At 26.4% G+C, this 14,852-nt stretch overlaps 1 protein-coding gene across 1 annotated transcript in view; it reads left to right on the top strand.

The window, feature by feature from the left end:
- The window catches only part of LOC100203275 (proteasome subunit alpha type-4), a 35,414-nt gene extending 21,158 nt beyond the window's left edge, over positions 1–14,256 (top strand). The window contains exons 5-8 of the mRNA XM_065816391.1: positions 1,526–1,614; positions 3,864–3,994; positions 7,253–7,376; positions 13,897–14,256. Of these exons, the coding sequence (XP_065672463.1) occupies positions 1,526–1,614; positions 3,864–3,994; positions 7,253–7,376; positions 13,897–14,054 (502 nt within the window). The 3' untranslated portion in view covers positions 14,055–14,256. The remainder of the gene's footprint in view (positions 1–1,525; positions 1,615–3,863; positions 3,995–7,252; positions 7,377–13,896) is intronic.
- Positions 14,257–14,852: the final 596 nt, after the last annotated feature.

Raw genomic sequence — 14,852 nt, 5'->3', positions numbered from 1 at the left:
CAATAAAATAGACATTCCACAATATTTACATTTACAAAATGCCACTTCTAGATTTATTTTTTTTAATTTGTAAATTAAACTTGTTTTGCAGTTTTGCAGTTTGTTTTTTTTGCATTTATTTTTTTGCAATAGTTTAAAAAATTACTGTCCAAAAATAAAATAAAAAATAAAGATAATTTTATGATAAAAATCATGACGAACTAATGTGTTAAGCCATTTTTACTTAAAACAGGGCCAATATATATGTATGTATATATGTATGTATGTATGTATGTATGCATATATGTATGTATGTATGTATGTATGTATGTATGTATGTATGTATGTATGTATGTATGTATGTATGTATGTATGTATGTATCTGTGTATGATGAAAGTTTTACTGTTTAGTTGACCTTAAAAATAAATTAAAAAAATTTAAAAAAAGTCAATCAATGTAGCTGCACTCCTTGCATGTTATACCTATATTTGTCAGTCAATGTAGCAGCACTCTTTCCGTGTTATATCTATTTATCAATCAATGTATGTACACTTAAAAGAAAATAATTTAAAATCAGAGTACTTTTTGAATTTTTCATTGATGACTAAACTCTATAAAATAGATAAATTTAGTTAAAATGATATAAAATTCACTTTTAACAGAATAACTTAGCTTAAAATAAGTTGTAAGCTCAAAATTTTAGAAAACAGATGGTAAGTATTAGTGATGTACCGATAACACTTTTTTGGCCGATGCCGATACCGATGCCGATGGATAGGAAAAGGCCGATACCGATGCCGATACCGATGAATTAACTAATTATTAAAGTTTTGAAGATATAAAGCCATAGAGCTTTAAATTGGGTAAATTTTTTCATGTAATCCATACTGGTGAACAAATACTTAGACCCAAATAAATAAACTTGCCTGTAAACAAAGTCAAAATAAACAATTTTTCTAAAAATTCTAAGCGATGCATAAAGTTTAGATTATTTATTATTTAATAATAATCAAAATGCAGGATAAAAGTATTAAAATGCCATCGGTAATGCATATCGGTAAATTAATAAAAAAAGGCCGATGCCGATACCGATTCCGATTGTACAAAAAGTGGCCGATTAAGCCGATGCCGATGCCGATTAATCGGTACATCACTAGTAAGTATATAAAGTTATAAAATGTATAAATGATATAAAAGAAATAAAGAGATAAAAATCTAAGTTCTAAGTTTAAACAAGATAATTTTTACAAAATAATATCAAGGTATAACAAAAAAATTGTTTTAGTTTAGTGTTACCTTTTTTCTCCTTATTTTGATTCATTTTTTATTTAAAACATGAAATAGCTTAACTGAATGTTGTGTGGAATAAGTACCAGACATCAACTACCCTCTGCTTTGTGTGGTAAATTGCCTAACAGGGTATTTAACCACCAATGTTTGCTAAATATAAGCCTTGGATATATGATTTTTTGGTTATATTTTCTAATTTTTATTTGCATTTTTTTTTTATATTTCAAAATGTTTTTGACTGATACATATTACTAGATATTTATTACTCTATCAAGAAGCCATGCCGGTTGAACAATTAGTTAGCAGTTTATGTGATCTCAAACAAAGATACACACAAGTTGGGGGTATATTTTTTATATTTTAAATGTTTTAAGCTTATATTATTATATTTTTTGTGGTAATTGTTTTACTTTTTGAATCATATATATTAAATCATGTATATTTAGATTTAAGCATGTATATTTATATTTAAACATGTATTGTTATTACTTGCAAAAGTTAATTTCAAGTTTGATCTTAATTTTTTATAGATAATAATCATACTTTTGTATAGATATTAATCATACATTGATGCTATTATACTTGTGTAAGGTGTTGAGATCATTTTACTTTAGAAAAAAAAAAGCTTTTGCAAAATGTTAATTTTTTCTTAAAAATGTATTAAACAAAAATTAAAGTTAATTAAAGTTGCTTTTAAATTAATACCTTTTTGTAATTCAATGGTAAAACCTTCCCTATTAATTTTTTAAAATATTTTTTATTTTTTAACTTATTTTTAATCTTAAAAGGATCTCCAAGTGCCTACACAAGTTGTCCTCATATCTTAAATAAACATTAAAAAATAAGTTAAGAGTTGATTAGATTTTCCAAAACATTTATTTGTTATTTAAGTTATATTAACAAAAAAACTTTTTAATCATTTTTTAAACCATTTTGTTGCATTTAAGTTTGATGATAGCTGCATTCAAGTTTCATGATAGTTGCAGGTCTTTATAAGCAACTCACTTTTAAAGTAACATTTGACTCATAAAAATTGTTTTTGTTAACATTTCAATAAATAGTTTATTTTGGAAAGATGAATTAACTCTAAACTTATTTATTATTTTTTATAAAATAAAAACATGTCTGGGTATTTATTTTCTCTGGGCACATTTGTTGTTTAACTAACTTGAGAAATTCAAACAACCTTTATTTATTTATTTATTTATTAGGAATTTATTAAAAACTAACTCTTTGTTTGCAACCAAGTTGTTGAACCATAAGGAAGTTTAATAATAATTTTTTTACTTTTATATTTTTAATGAAAACCTAAACATAAAATATAAAATATAGTCAAGTTTATAAATGCAAATGTTGTTGGACTTGCTCTACTCCATTGAGTCTCTCTTTTTAAGGTTGTATTTCATCTATTTAAGGTCACATTTTGTCTTTTCAAGGTCGCATCTCATCTTTTAAAGGTCACATCTCATCTTTCTAAGGTCCCATCTCAAATTTTTTAGGTCACATCTCTGGATTTTTCACTTATTGTTTCGGAGTTCTCTACTTTGTGATGGAATTCTCTCTTGTCTTCATGTTTTCTTGGCTCTTACAATTTACAATTTTCAATGAATACTTCTTTGTTTTCTTTCCTCCTAATTTAATTAGTGGTTGCTTGCATCCATATTGGAAGTGAATTTGTTTTTTTTTTCTTTAATTTTGGATTCAGAAAGCATACTTTTCAAGTAAAAGACCTAAAGATTATGTTGTTTTTTTTTAAAGCATAGTTTTCATATCTATTACTTAGAATTTTTAAATTAAGAGATTAGAAAACGATCCTAATTTAAAAATTCTAAGTAATTGAGACAAGTCATAATTGACATCTGACTGCTCTGTTTCTCAACTGATTCTTGTTTTTAACTTTCGATTCAACTGATTTTTATTTTCAATTCCCAAAATTTTTTAAAATTTTTTCTTAACTTTATTAGGTTGATGTTGAGTTTGTGGCATTATCATCTGGTAGTGAGTTCCACATGGTGGTAAAGGTAGTACCATCTGCATTTTAAACAGGAGAGATTATGAAAAGAATGTGGCCACTGGTTGAAATGTTGATGGAGATTATTTGCACTTCATAATTGGACTATTTCAATAAATTAAAACATGTTTCCAAACTTTATTATGTATTGTGGATAAAAGCATGAGATGGTAGCCGGCAGACATTGACTTTGAGTCCTTCAAACTGCTCAACTTGTGCTTTATCTGAGAACATGACACATTGTCACATTTTAACATTCCAATTCTTGTTTTGTTTTTTTTCAAAATTTGAAACATATGCATACATTTTTTTGACTAATGATTGAGACTTTTTTTATGTAAAACGCCGTTTACTACATTTTTGAGACATCGCTTACCATAACATTACTAATGAAGAAATTCTTTTCAGTGTTCAGAATTTAATTTTGTTTAGAGTTTATGTATTGATAAATGAAATTATAATGAAATTATAAATTATAGAGTTAGTGTATTAATATATGAATGAATGAATTGATGAACTATTATAAAATAATACAAATAAAATAGTTGATAAAATTTTTCAAAAATTTTTGTTTTGTTTTAGGTTTTCGTCCATTTGGTGTATCACTACTTTATATTGGTTGGGACAGTCGTCTTGGGTTTCAGCTATACCAAAGTGATCCCAGTGGGAATTATTCAGGCTGGAAAGCCACTTGTATAGGAAACAACAGTGTTGTAAGTAGTTAGCAACTGACCATGGCTTTATTTTGATTGGAACTGGGTTTGATAAGTAAGATTTGTGCTGGGTTTGCAGTAAAATCGAATAAAATGCAATGTATCATAATTTTTTTAGAATTATTAAGGAGGGGTTAAAATCTTTTTTTTTTTAATGTCTGAATTTGGCATTTGCATCAGTTTCCAATTATGTCATTTCAGTGATTCATTCTCACAATCATTATTTTACTGCTTACTGTTTCTTATTAATCTTAACTTATGTTGTCTATTTTACATACATCTACCTTTCAACATCTAGTTTTATACATCTACCTTAACATTTTTTGCAGAAAAAAATGTTGGCACTTCGTCATCTGTATCTTGATGGCTCCTTTAATCCATCCTTTAATCAAATTACATCCCCGAAATAATAAAAGCATCAAAACTAAAAAAAAAAATAGTATAATAATACTACAAAAAATAAAATAATATCTTTTATCTATTTTACTTATTATTAAAAATAATAAGTAAAATAGACATCTAATTACAACAAATTTATTCTACTATTTCCTTACTTCTTTCCTTCACCCCTATTTTCTTTGTTATCACACAAAAATATATATCTTAAACTATTTTTATGTATTTTTACCTTGTAAACACATTTACAGAGGGTGTTTTTTAAAAAAAAAGTAATAATAATATAAATATAAAAAGATTTCAAATTTGTTATCTCACAAAAAGGTTGCTTTTAATTTTAAGTCAGTTTGAATTAAGTTTAAATTAGACAAGACTTGTGAGTACTTGATTTAGAGTTTTTTAAAACATAGTGGAAATAAGGTTTATGATTAGAATAATTTCATGAGTACAATGCAAACTTGCAAACTTAACAACATCAAAGTTATATATACATATATATATATATATATATATATATATATATATATATATATATATATATATATATATATATATATATATATATATATATATATATATACATATATATATATATATATATATATATATATATATATATATATATATATATATATATATATATATATATATATATATAGATATAGATATATATATATATATATATATATATATATATATATATATATATATATATATATATAGATAGATAGATAGATAGATAGATATAAAAATAGCACACTTTTTTGACCAGTTGGTTTAACATTTTGTATTTTAGTTTTATATTCTTATAGCAACTGCTGTTAATTTTTTTTGTGTGTGTGTTAATTTACCTCCTCAAGGCCAAGAAGGCCACTACAGATAAGGAGGCTACTTATTTGTGATATAACTCTCTCTCAACTCTATAACTCTGAAACACAAACCTTGACGAACAAGGTTGCTGCGTGGAGAAATGAGATGAGTGCGGTACTACCAGGTACGTGGCGGGGTTCGAACTCGAAACCTCAGAAAAATGTTCTTTGAACTGATGAGTCTTAGTTCATTTGCTTTGGATCCGACAGAAAAAAATATGTTTGTCATCCCCAAAACCAAGAATTCAGCCATCTGTATACTCTAAAGACTGTAAAATATAGTGGTGGCCAGGTGATTGTTTGGGGCAGTTTTTTATGGCATGGGCTCATTGCTTAGAATTCAAGGAACAATGGATCAACACAAGTACAAAGAAATACTGGAAAACATCATGTTGCCTTATGCCGAGGAAAATTTTCTTTTGGTTTGGAAATTCCAACAAGACAACAGCCCAAAGCACATCATCATTATTTTTTTACTCAGTAATGTTATCTTTTAAAACTAATATTTTATTAGGCTAAAAAATTTGTATCACAAAAACTCAAATCAGCTGCAAATAACCACTATTAGAGTTGGAGGTTATTGGAAGTAAAAATAGGAAGTTTATAGAGCAAGATAAAGATTAACAGACGATCTGCATGATTGCAAATTATATGAATCAGCAAAACAAGAGGAAGGAAGCAAGTTCCAAAGGATTGATGTTCAAGGAAAAAAACTAGACAAATAAAAGTTTTTGGAGCACTTAGGAACATTCACAGTAAAAAGATGAGACTTAATTGAATGATGAGTAACACAAGAAAGAATTTTAATAGATGGCACAAGAGAGATACTTATTTAAGATAAATTTGTTTTTATCTTAAATAAAAATAAAGTTTTTCCTTTTTCTTTCTTCAAATCTTATACTCTAGCATTAAAAAAAACAACTCTTTATTTTATGAAATTTTTCTTCTTTTACTTAAGAAAGTTTAAGACATTTGACTTCCCTTTAATTTTTTTATTTTTTTGGTAATTTCCCGAGCTTAGTTAAAATGTATGTTTAATCTCATCATGATATTATGTATATATGATTAATAATGTTTATGTTCATTTTAAATGTAACAGTTTTTTAATAATGTATATTTTCCAATTGATGATTTTTTTCTCTATAAATTGTTTATAATTCTTATTTAAAAAATGTTTGTTAACTCAGTTGATAAAAAATGTCAGTAACTTGAAGTAAAACTTGCACTTTTTTTTGTAGAGCCATGGAAACTATGCACATTAAACTAAAAAAAAAAATAGTATTAAGTATGTCATGGTTTCTATTTAAACTTGCATGTGTAGTTTTTTTTATCTATTAAACACACTTTTTCAAAAATAATTCTTTTTTTCAAGCCAATAGGGCTTTTTCAAATTTGCCAAATGGTTCTTCAAAAACAACTATTTAAGGGTTAACTAGATAAGTTTATTTAACTAATTAAAAAACTAAAACCACAGAACATTAAGACTGTAGATCAACTTATAAATAAAACATATTTCTTAACATTAATTTGAACATAAAACATTTAAGAAATTCATCAGTGTCAAGTCAGTATCAAAAAATTCCAAACTTTATTGCCAGTTAGCGCCATTTTAGATTTAAAAATCATGCTTAAATCTACAGGCCACCTTGAAAAAAAGAAAACTTTTATTGCTCAAACGTATTTCAAGCTGCAAAAATAAAAACATGAGTATTTCAATTACAATTTTTGATATTTCAACCAAATCAAAAAACATTTGATAATAAAGATGTCAAAAGTGTAAAAATTAGATTGTAATAATAATGGCTGCAATATCCAACAAAGAGGAGCCTAAAAGTTTAAGTTTTTTTTTTGCATGGTTGCGCTCTAGAAATAGTGTTAAAAAAAAAAAAAGTTTTACTTTTAATATGAAATAAAGGTTTTTTTATGTTAATGTTTATTTATGTATTATTCACTTTTTAATATTAATTATATTATTATTACTATAATTATTTAGGCTGCAATTTCTATGTTAAAGCAAGACTATAATGAAGATGGTATGAATCTTGAAGAAGCTTTACAATTAGCTGTAAAGGTTTTGGGGAAAACTTTAGATGTTCAAAAGCTTACTTCTGAAAAAGGTTTTTTTATGTTTATTTTATTTTTTTGAAATATTTTAAATTTTTAACAAATTTTAAAATCTAATATACAATTGTTTTTATTATTTTCCATTTTAATTCTAAAGAAAATCCTTTACTTAAAAATCCTTTAGTGTTTTCTTACAGATTTGTTAAAATATGATTTGTTATTTTGTATTTTGTAATAATATTATTTTACTAACATATCGTAGCTGAAATATTTTATTTGAAAAAAAAATGTCTACCAGTACCCAGGCCTTGTTATGAGATTTTGTTGTGTAACAGAAAAGCATAACGCAAATAAATGTAACTATACTAAATAAAGATATTTACATTGGTAAAAGTTTAATTATGTTAGTTGCTTATTTTAAAGTACCTCATTGTAATTAAATTTAAAACCACATTAAAAATTGTTCAATGTTTAAGTTAAGCAATATTGTTGTTAAAAAAATTTTGTTTAAAAAAAAAAATTTCTTACTTTTAAAATCTTATACTTGTTTAACTTTTTTTTCTTCTTTAAAACATTTGTTTTATCGTTATTTTTTTTTTAAAATGAGGAGACACTTGTTTATGGTTGAGTTTCACTATTCCTTACTAAATCCAAAAAAAAATAATTGTATTTTCGGTTTTAAGATGTTATCATATATATATATATATGTTATCATATATTATATATATATATATATATATATATATATATATATATATATATATATATATATATATATATATATATATATATATATAACAAGGTTTTACTGTATATCTTGTATACAACATATACAGTAAAACCTTGTTAACTCTAACCCCAATTGGGAAAGAGATATAACATCTGACTTAGCAATGTTCCAATTTAAAAACTTGTCAAATGTTTATTTAATTGATAAATATGATATAAATATGTATGGATCTTATTTTCTTGTGTTGAAATTAGTACAGCATATAATATATATAGAAAATGCTCAAAAATGATGTCTATTCTATATAATAACATAACTTTTTTTCAGTCGTTTCGTTAGTCGTTTTTTTGGTTCTTGTTTTTTTGCAAAAAAAAATGTTTTTTTCGCCAAAAAAACAAACTGCTTCGTTTTTTGGTTTTTTTGTTTTTTTTTGAACTACTCTTTTTCTTATTTTAAACACTGAAATAATTTTGAAAATTTGCTTTCAGGTGTTATTTATTAAAGGAGAGTTTTCATTCTTTTATTTAACATATGATTTTATTAGTATTGCCTAAATTTCTTCAAGTAGCAGATCCTCCCCCCCCCCCTCTTTTTTTTTTTTTTTTGTTTGTGTATTTTTTTAACTAACTACTTTAACGCCTTGAATTTTAACACTTAAATAAATATCACCTTAACAGTGTGTTTTTAGGAGATATTTATTAAAAGACTTTGTCATTCTCCTATTTATCATACCATTTATCTGTCTTGTTTTACAAGTTCTTCAAATGTTCATCAAATAACTTTAATAATTATTCTTCAATAACTTGCTTATATTAAGCTAAAATAAAATTAAAAAAAATTATTTAAAGAAACATTTTTCTTATAAAATACAAAGACATAAGTAAAGGGTCTTTTTTTGTTTGTTTTTTTATGTAGATATATTTTTTGAGTTCAAAACTATTTTTCCTTAACGTTTAAAACAAATTTTTCAAAAGAATGAATGAAAACTAATTATTGTAATTTGTAGAATGAATGAGAACTTTATAATTTATAAATGAAGTTTTTAATTTATAAATGAAATAACACTGCAATGCAGAATTTATATGTATTGTATAAGTTTTGCATAGTTTTAATTTTTTTTTAATTTTGCTATTTTATTTTATGCTTTTTGTTTTTTAGTTTTATTTTTGCAATTGTAAATAAATTAAATTTGTCAACATTTAATTTCAGAAAGTGGAAATAATATTTTTAATCATGTTATAAATAATATTGCATAAGTGTGTTGTAGTATTTTTATATTTTAATTTTATACCTTTATATTAACAGTTTTGAAACATAAGATTATTAATGATGATTTATTGTTGTTTTGAAAATCTTAATGTACCAGTTTATCATAATTTTTAGTAAATTAATTTTCAGTGATACAATTATTATTATTAGTTTTTTTAATAATATTACTGAATTATGAAATTATTTTAGAATATAGCCATTATAAGGTATTGTAAGCATTAATTAAAGAGTTTTCTAATCAAAATAGTCACATCATTTAGTTGTTTGATTAGAACATACTAATGAGTAGTAATAATAGAGTAGTCTGTGGCCTCACTGGGGGTAGAAAGAAAACATTTGTGAGCATTTTATTTAAGTCAGCAAGCCAGGTGAGCAAAGCGGAAAGACTTCAATGTTCTTTTTGCAATGATGTTATGTCGAAAAGTGAAATACAAATGGCCTTGCGTATTAAGAAATGTAGAAAATGTCCAGTTGAAGTCAAGCACAAACTTTTAAATGATGGCACAGTCATGTCCCAATCTCATTTCTTCAGCTTTCTGCTACAAGTGCTGCTTGCGAAAGAAATTTTAGCAGTTATGCAAATATTCACAGTACCAAAAGAAACAGATTAACAAATGAAAGAGCAGCAAAATTAGTGTTTGTATCGCAAAATTTAAAACTTGAAGCAATGGAAAACTTGAAGCAATGGATATAACACAATAACCAATTCTGCCTAAAGAACCAATAAATATTTCAGATAAATCTCACGAATCAATAAATGTTTCGGATGAAGAGTCACCTGAACAAGAATTTGAGTCACTTGACCAAGAATGTAGTTTTAGATTAAAAAAAACTTTTTTTATAAATAGAATTATAAAAATAGAATATAAATAGAATTGTTTCTTATCAATTTTTGAATTCAAATTTTGAAAAGAACAAATAGTTTGTTAACCATTTTAGCAATAAAAAAAATCATAAATTTAACTATTTTGTGAACTCTTTTCATGCTTTAATAAATTAATTTTAATATAATCTAATATAGAATCTAAAATACTCAAACAAAACTAAATAGAAACATTTTAGATAAGTTGGAAACATTTAAAAAAAGTTAAAAGTAAGTAAAAAAAACACTAAAAGGATCTGTAAAAGCCAAAAAAACTAAAAAAAAAACCCAAAAAAACATGATATAAAAAAAATACTTTTTTTTGCATCTCTCTCTCTCTCTCTCTCTCTCTCTCTATATATATATATATATATATATATACACACACATATATATATATAAACATATATATATATATATATATATATATATATATATATATATATATATATATATATATATATATATATACATTAGGGATATGACTTTTTAATTTTTTTTCAAATAAAATGTTTCCTGTATCATAAATCGATGAACTTTTACCTAAAATCATGAAAAAAGGCCCAAATAGCTTTCTGCAACAAAAAAAGGTCACCCCCAAAATAAAAATTTGATTTACCATTTTTATACATTCATTTTTGACCGATGTTTTAATCTTAAGCTTAATTCTCAGCTTAATTCTATTTATTTCATTATTTTGTTATGAATTTATAAATATAACGCCACACGTTACCATGGCAACGAAACGGCCGTGTGCCGGCAAATACTTGGAATTGTTATGTGATGACGTCATTGTGTTACCACGGTGATATAGACGACTGTAACAGACTGTAGAAGATTATAGAACTTAGTAGAACATTCTGGAAGCTCTATATAATTATATAAGCGAGCTGCTGTCCGAGCTCAGTGTTGATAATGTGAATAGTTCTATGAAGTACTCTGCGTGTAACTGAGCTAATAAGGAACTACTGTAGCGAACTAAAGACGCTGTAAATGTACGAAGTATAAGTAGTTGTAGCATTATCGTTAGGATTCGGACTGGATTATCGAACTGTTATCAACATTGACTGGATTATCGAACTATAATTGGATTACTATACAGTTAAAGTATTTTATTAATTAAACGACTTTATTAAACGGATATTTACGCTCAGCTATCCGTAAAGTCGTAACAATATTATATGATGTCTCACAAGAAAAGTCATACCACATTAACAAAGAACAAGAAGACTTGGACTAAAAATTTGGTGAGATTTCAAGAGTCACACAGAAGAAGAGGAAGCGTGGCTGTAGAAGAACATTCACTCGATGAAAAATCCAGAATACCACTTCAATTGCAGATCGTAGGAAGATACCAGTTTCTCGGAGCATATGTTAAAGGAAGAAAAGAACGAATAGACCAAATTTCTAAGGAAATTACAAAATTGTGGGACAATAAACTGAATTTTCCACGTGTGTCTGATCAAGTGATAAGAGCAAAGCTTATGAAGGTGCTGAAGGTCTATGATGAATGTGTCAAGCGTGGAAAATATGATGTTCTCAATGCATTATTTGACATCACGAAAGTGAATGGCCAGTGGTTATCCTCGGAAGATAAACGTCTATACCACTTACAAAAAGAAAGTAAAGGACAGGTGGGGTACTCAACAGGACAAGTGGCAAGTAAAGAAACCATTCACCCTTCCAAGAGAAGGAAAGTCCAGTCTGGAACAGCAATACCTTCCACATCACAAGTCCTGTCTACCACAGACAGTGGTACTGAATCTGAAAACTGCAAAAGTAAGAGTGAAGATGATGAAGACGACGACGGTGATAAAGACGATGATGAGGACACTCAGAAAAAAACTAGAAAGCACTACAAAAGTAAATTTGCTGTAAGTATGGTTACATCAAGTGGAGTTTCCACAAAGAAAGCTGCTAAAATATGCAATGTATTATCACAACAAGGTATTGATATTCCAACTCCAAGTCAATCAGCAATTTACAAGTCCATATTCAAAGAGGCAGGTAAATTAAAAAAAGAAATGATACAACAACTTAAAATGGAACAGTGGTCCTTACACTTTGACGGCAAACGAATAGATGATAAGGAATATCAGGTAGTTGTACTTCAGAATGAAAGAACTGACGTGAAACTTGATGCACTGCGTTTAAAAGATGGCAAAGCTGAAACTGTTGCTGAAAAAATTGCCAAACTTATTGATGAATACAATTTGTGGAATTCAATTATGATGATCATTACTGATACAACAAACGTCAATACTGGGAAGAGAAATGGAGTTGTTGTGAAGTTGCAACGTATGTTTAAATTAAAGGGTGTCACAATACCACAATTTATCGGTTGTCAGCATCACGTACTAGACAGGATTCTCCGTCTGGTGATGGACGAAGAACTTGGGGGTGATACCAAATCTCCAAACATTGAATACCCATTTGTGTCTGAACTGTTGAATAAGTATGATGAACTGAAGGATAAGTTTGTGAATGGAACCGTAGAAATTCTTGATAAATCAGGGTGGAGAGACGATATGAAGTTTTTGTACCATTTAACAAGAGTGTTTAGGTTCTATGAAGAACAAAGAAACTTCCCTCTGATTCACTTTCAGAACATTCCTAATATGAGCAATGCCAGATGGAACTCAAGAGCCATTCTCGCCATTCTGGCGTTCATTCTTATGCCTGAAGCGAGAAAGAATTTGGAGAAGGTTTGCAGGTTCATTTCATATGAGAGGGCAGAACATTGGTTTAGTAGTCAAAAGTACAATGACAATGACTTCAAGAATTTATCTGATGTATTGAAGCCTTACAAAAAGGCATTGCAGTCATTCAAAAATCACTGGAAGAAAGAGCCATCCGTCATCGACATACCACGAAGTAATCAGATAGCTGAACGTGCAATCAAGGTGATGCAAGACCTGTATGCTTCCTGCAGAAAGAAAGACAAACTGCAACTTCGATTCATTCTAAGTAATAAGCGCTAGACTCTTTATGAGACGTGAGCATCATGTGACCCATGTACTAAACACAGTAGGCCTATAGACACAGACAGTTATGTATATTGTTGTACTAGACGCTTTGATACTGTTAATTTTGTATTACTTGTATAATTATATATCACGTAATGTTTTTTGTTATATCACAGTACATGTTGCATAAATGAATAAAATAACAACAGGAGTATGACTCTTACAACATCTTCAGCCTTTAATATTCATTTACTGTACAAAAGTGTACCTATTGAAAATTCGATTTTTTGGTATTGGGGTGACCTTTTTTCAAAATATGTCAAAATGAAACATCTATTCGTTCTTTTTACATAAAAGTACATTGAATTACGATACAGGCCTAGTAGGTTGCAAAAAAGTCATATCCCTAATATACATACATATATATATATATATATATATATATATATATATATATATATATATATATATATATATATATATATATATATATATATATATATATATATACACATATGTATAGTAGATATACCTTGTTAAAGGTACATTGTATACTAATATACTGGATTTAAACTTTCATATATTTTTTTAAATTTTATGTTTTTATTCATTTATATTTTTTTGATCATTCATATCTTTAATTAATATCATAAATTATATCAACATGAAAAAATATTAGTTTATATCTCTTTTATTTTTTATCTCTTTTATTTTAAATTTATTTTTTATCTCTTTTATATTTTTAGTTGAGATTGCTCATTTGACTCGCAAAAATGGTCAAACTAAAATTCATATACTAAGTAGCGACGAAATCAATATTCTTTTGCAACGCCATGAGGAGGAGCAAAAGAAGCTAGAAGATGAAAAAATGAAATTAGAAAAGCAAAAAGCAACAAAAAAATAAACTTTAGTAACTTTTTTCTGTTTTTTATGTTGTTTGCATTGTTTATCATGTCGATTGATGATTGTCTCAAATCATTGCTTACTAAAGATAAAGTTATATCATTGGTTTTTTTTACTAAAGATAATAATGTATCATTGGTTTGCTTACTAAATAAAATCAAAATGTAGTCTTTATGAAAAAAGAGTTTCAAAGAATGTTCAAAGTGATTTTTTTATTGTAAGTTTGATCACAACTTCACTATAATTGATGTTATATATTTCTTTAATAATAGAAATATAATATTCTATAATAATAGAAATATATAATATTATTATAAATTTCTATTATTAAAGAAATATATTATATTATTATAGTCAAGTTATTAAATAGTGTGTAGTTCCACATAGTATGTGGTTGTATTCATCTTTTTTTATTTAAGTGTAAGCTCAGGTGTTATGCAATTTATTTTGAAATTTCAAAAAAGCTGATAAAATTATTAATTTTAGAAGATTAAAAAAAATTTTTCTTGTAATAATAGTGATATATGATATAGTAATATATGATATACATCAATTAAAAATCGGCACAAACTTTTTTTTAATATAACTTTAAATCAAAATATTATCCAAAAAAATAATAAATATATATAAAACCTACAAGCATTCACCAATAAAAACATATTAACTTTGTAATGATGTGTTTGGTAATGAGTCTAAAGTGTGTTCTTGAAGGTACTTTTTGTACAACCTTGACTATCTGATCCTGGCTTCTAGTTAATAAACATCAGCAGTCCAACCATCCATATACACTTTTTGTTTA

The sequence above is a fragment of the Hydra vulgaris genome, chromosome 13, assembly GCF_038396675.1.
Source record: "Hydra vulgaris chromosome 13, alternate assembly HydraT2T_AEP".
Lineage (NCBI taxonomy): Eukaryota > Metazoa > Cnidaria > Hydrozoa > Anthoathecata > Hydridae > Hydra > Hydra vulgaris.
Note: the sequence above shows the minus strand (reverse complement) of the source record. Positions and strands in the feature narration are given on the sequence as shown.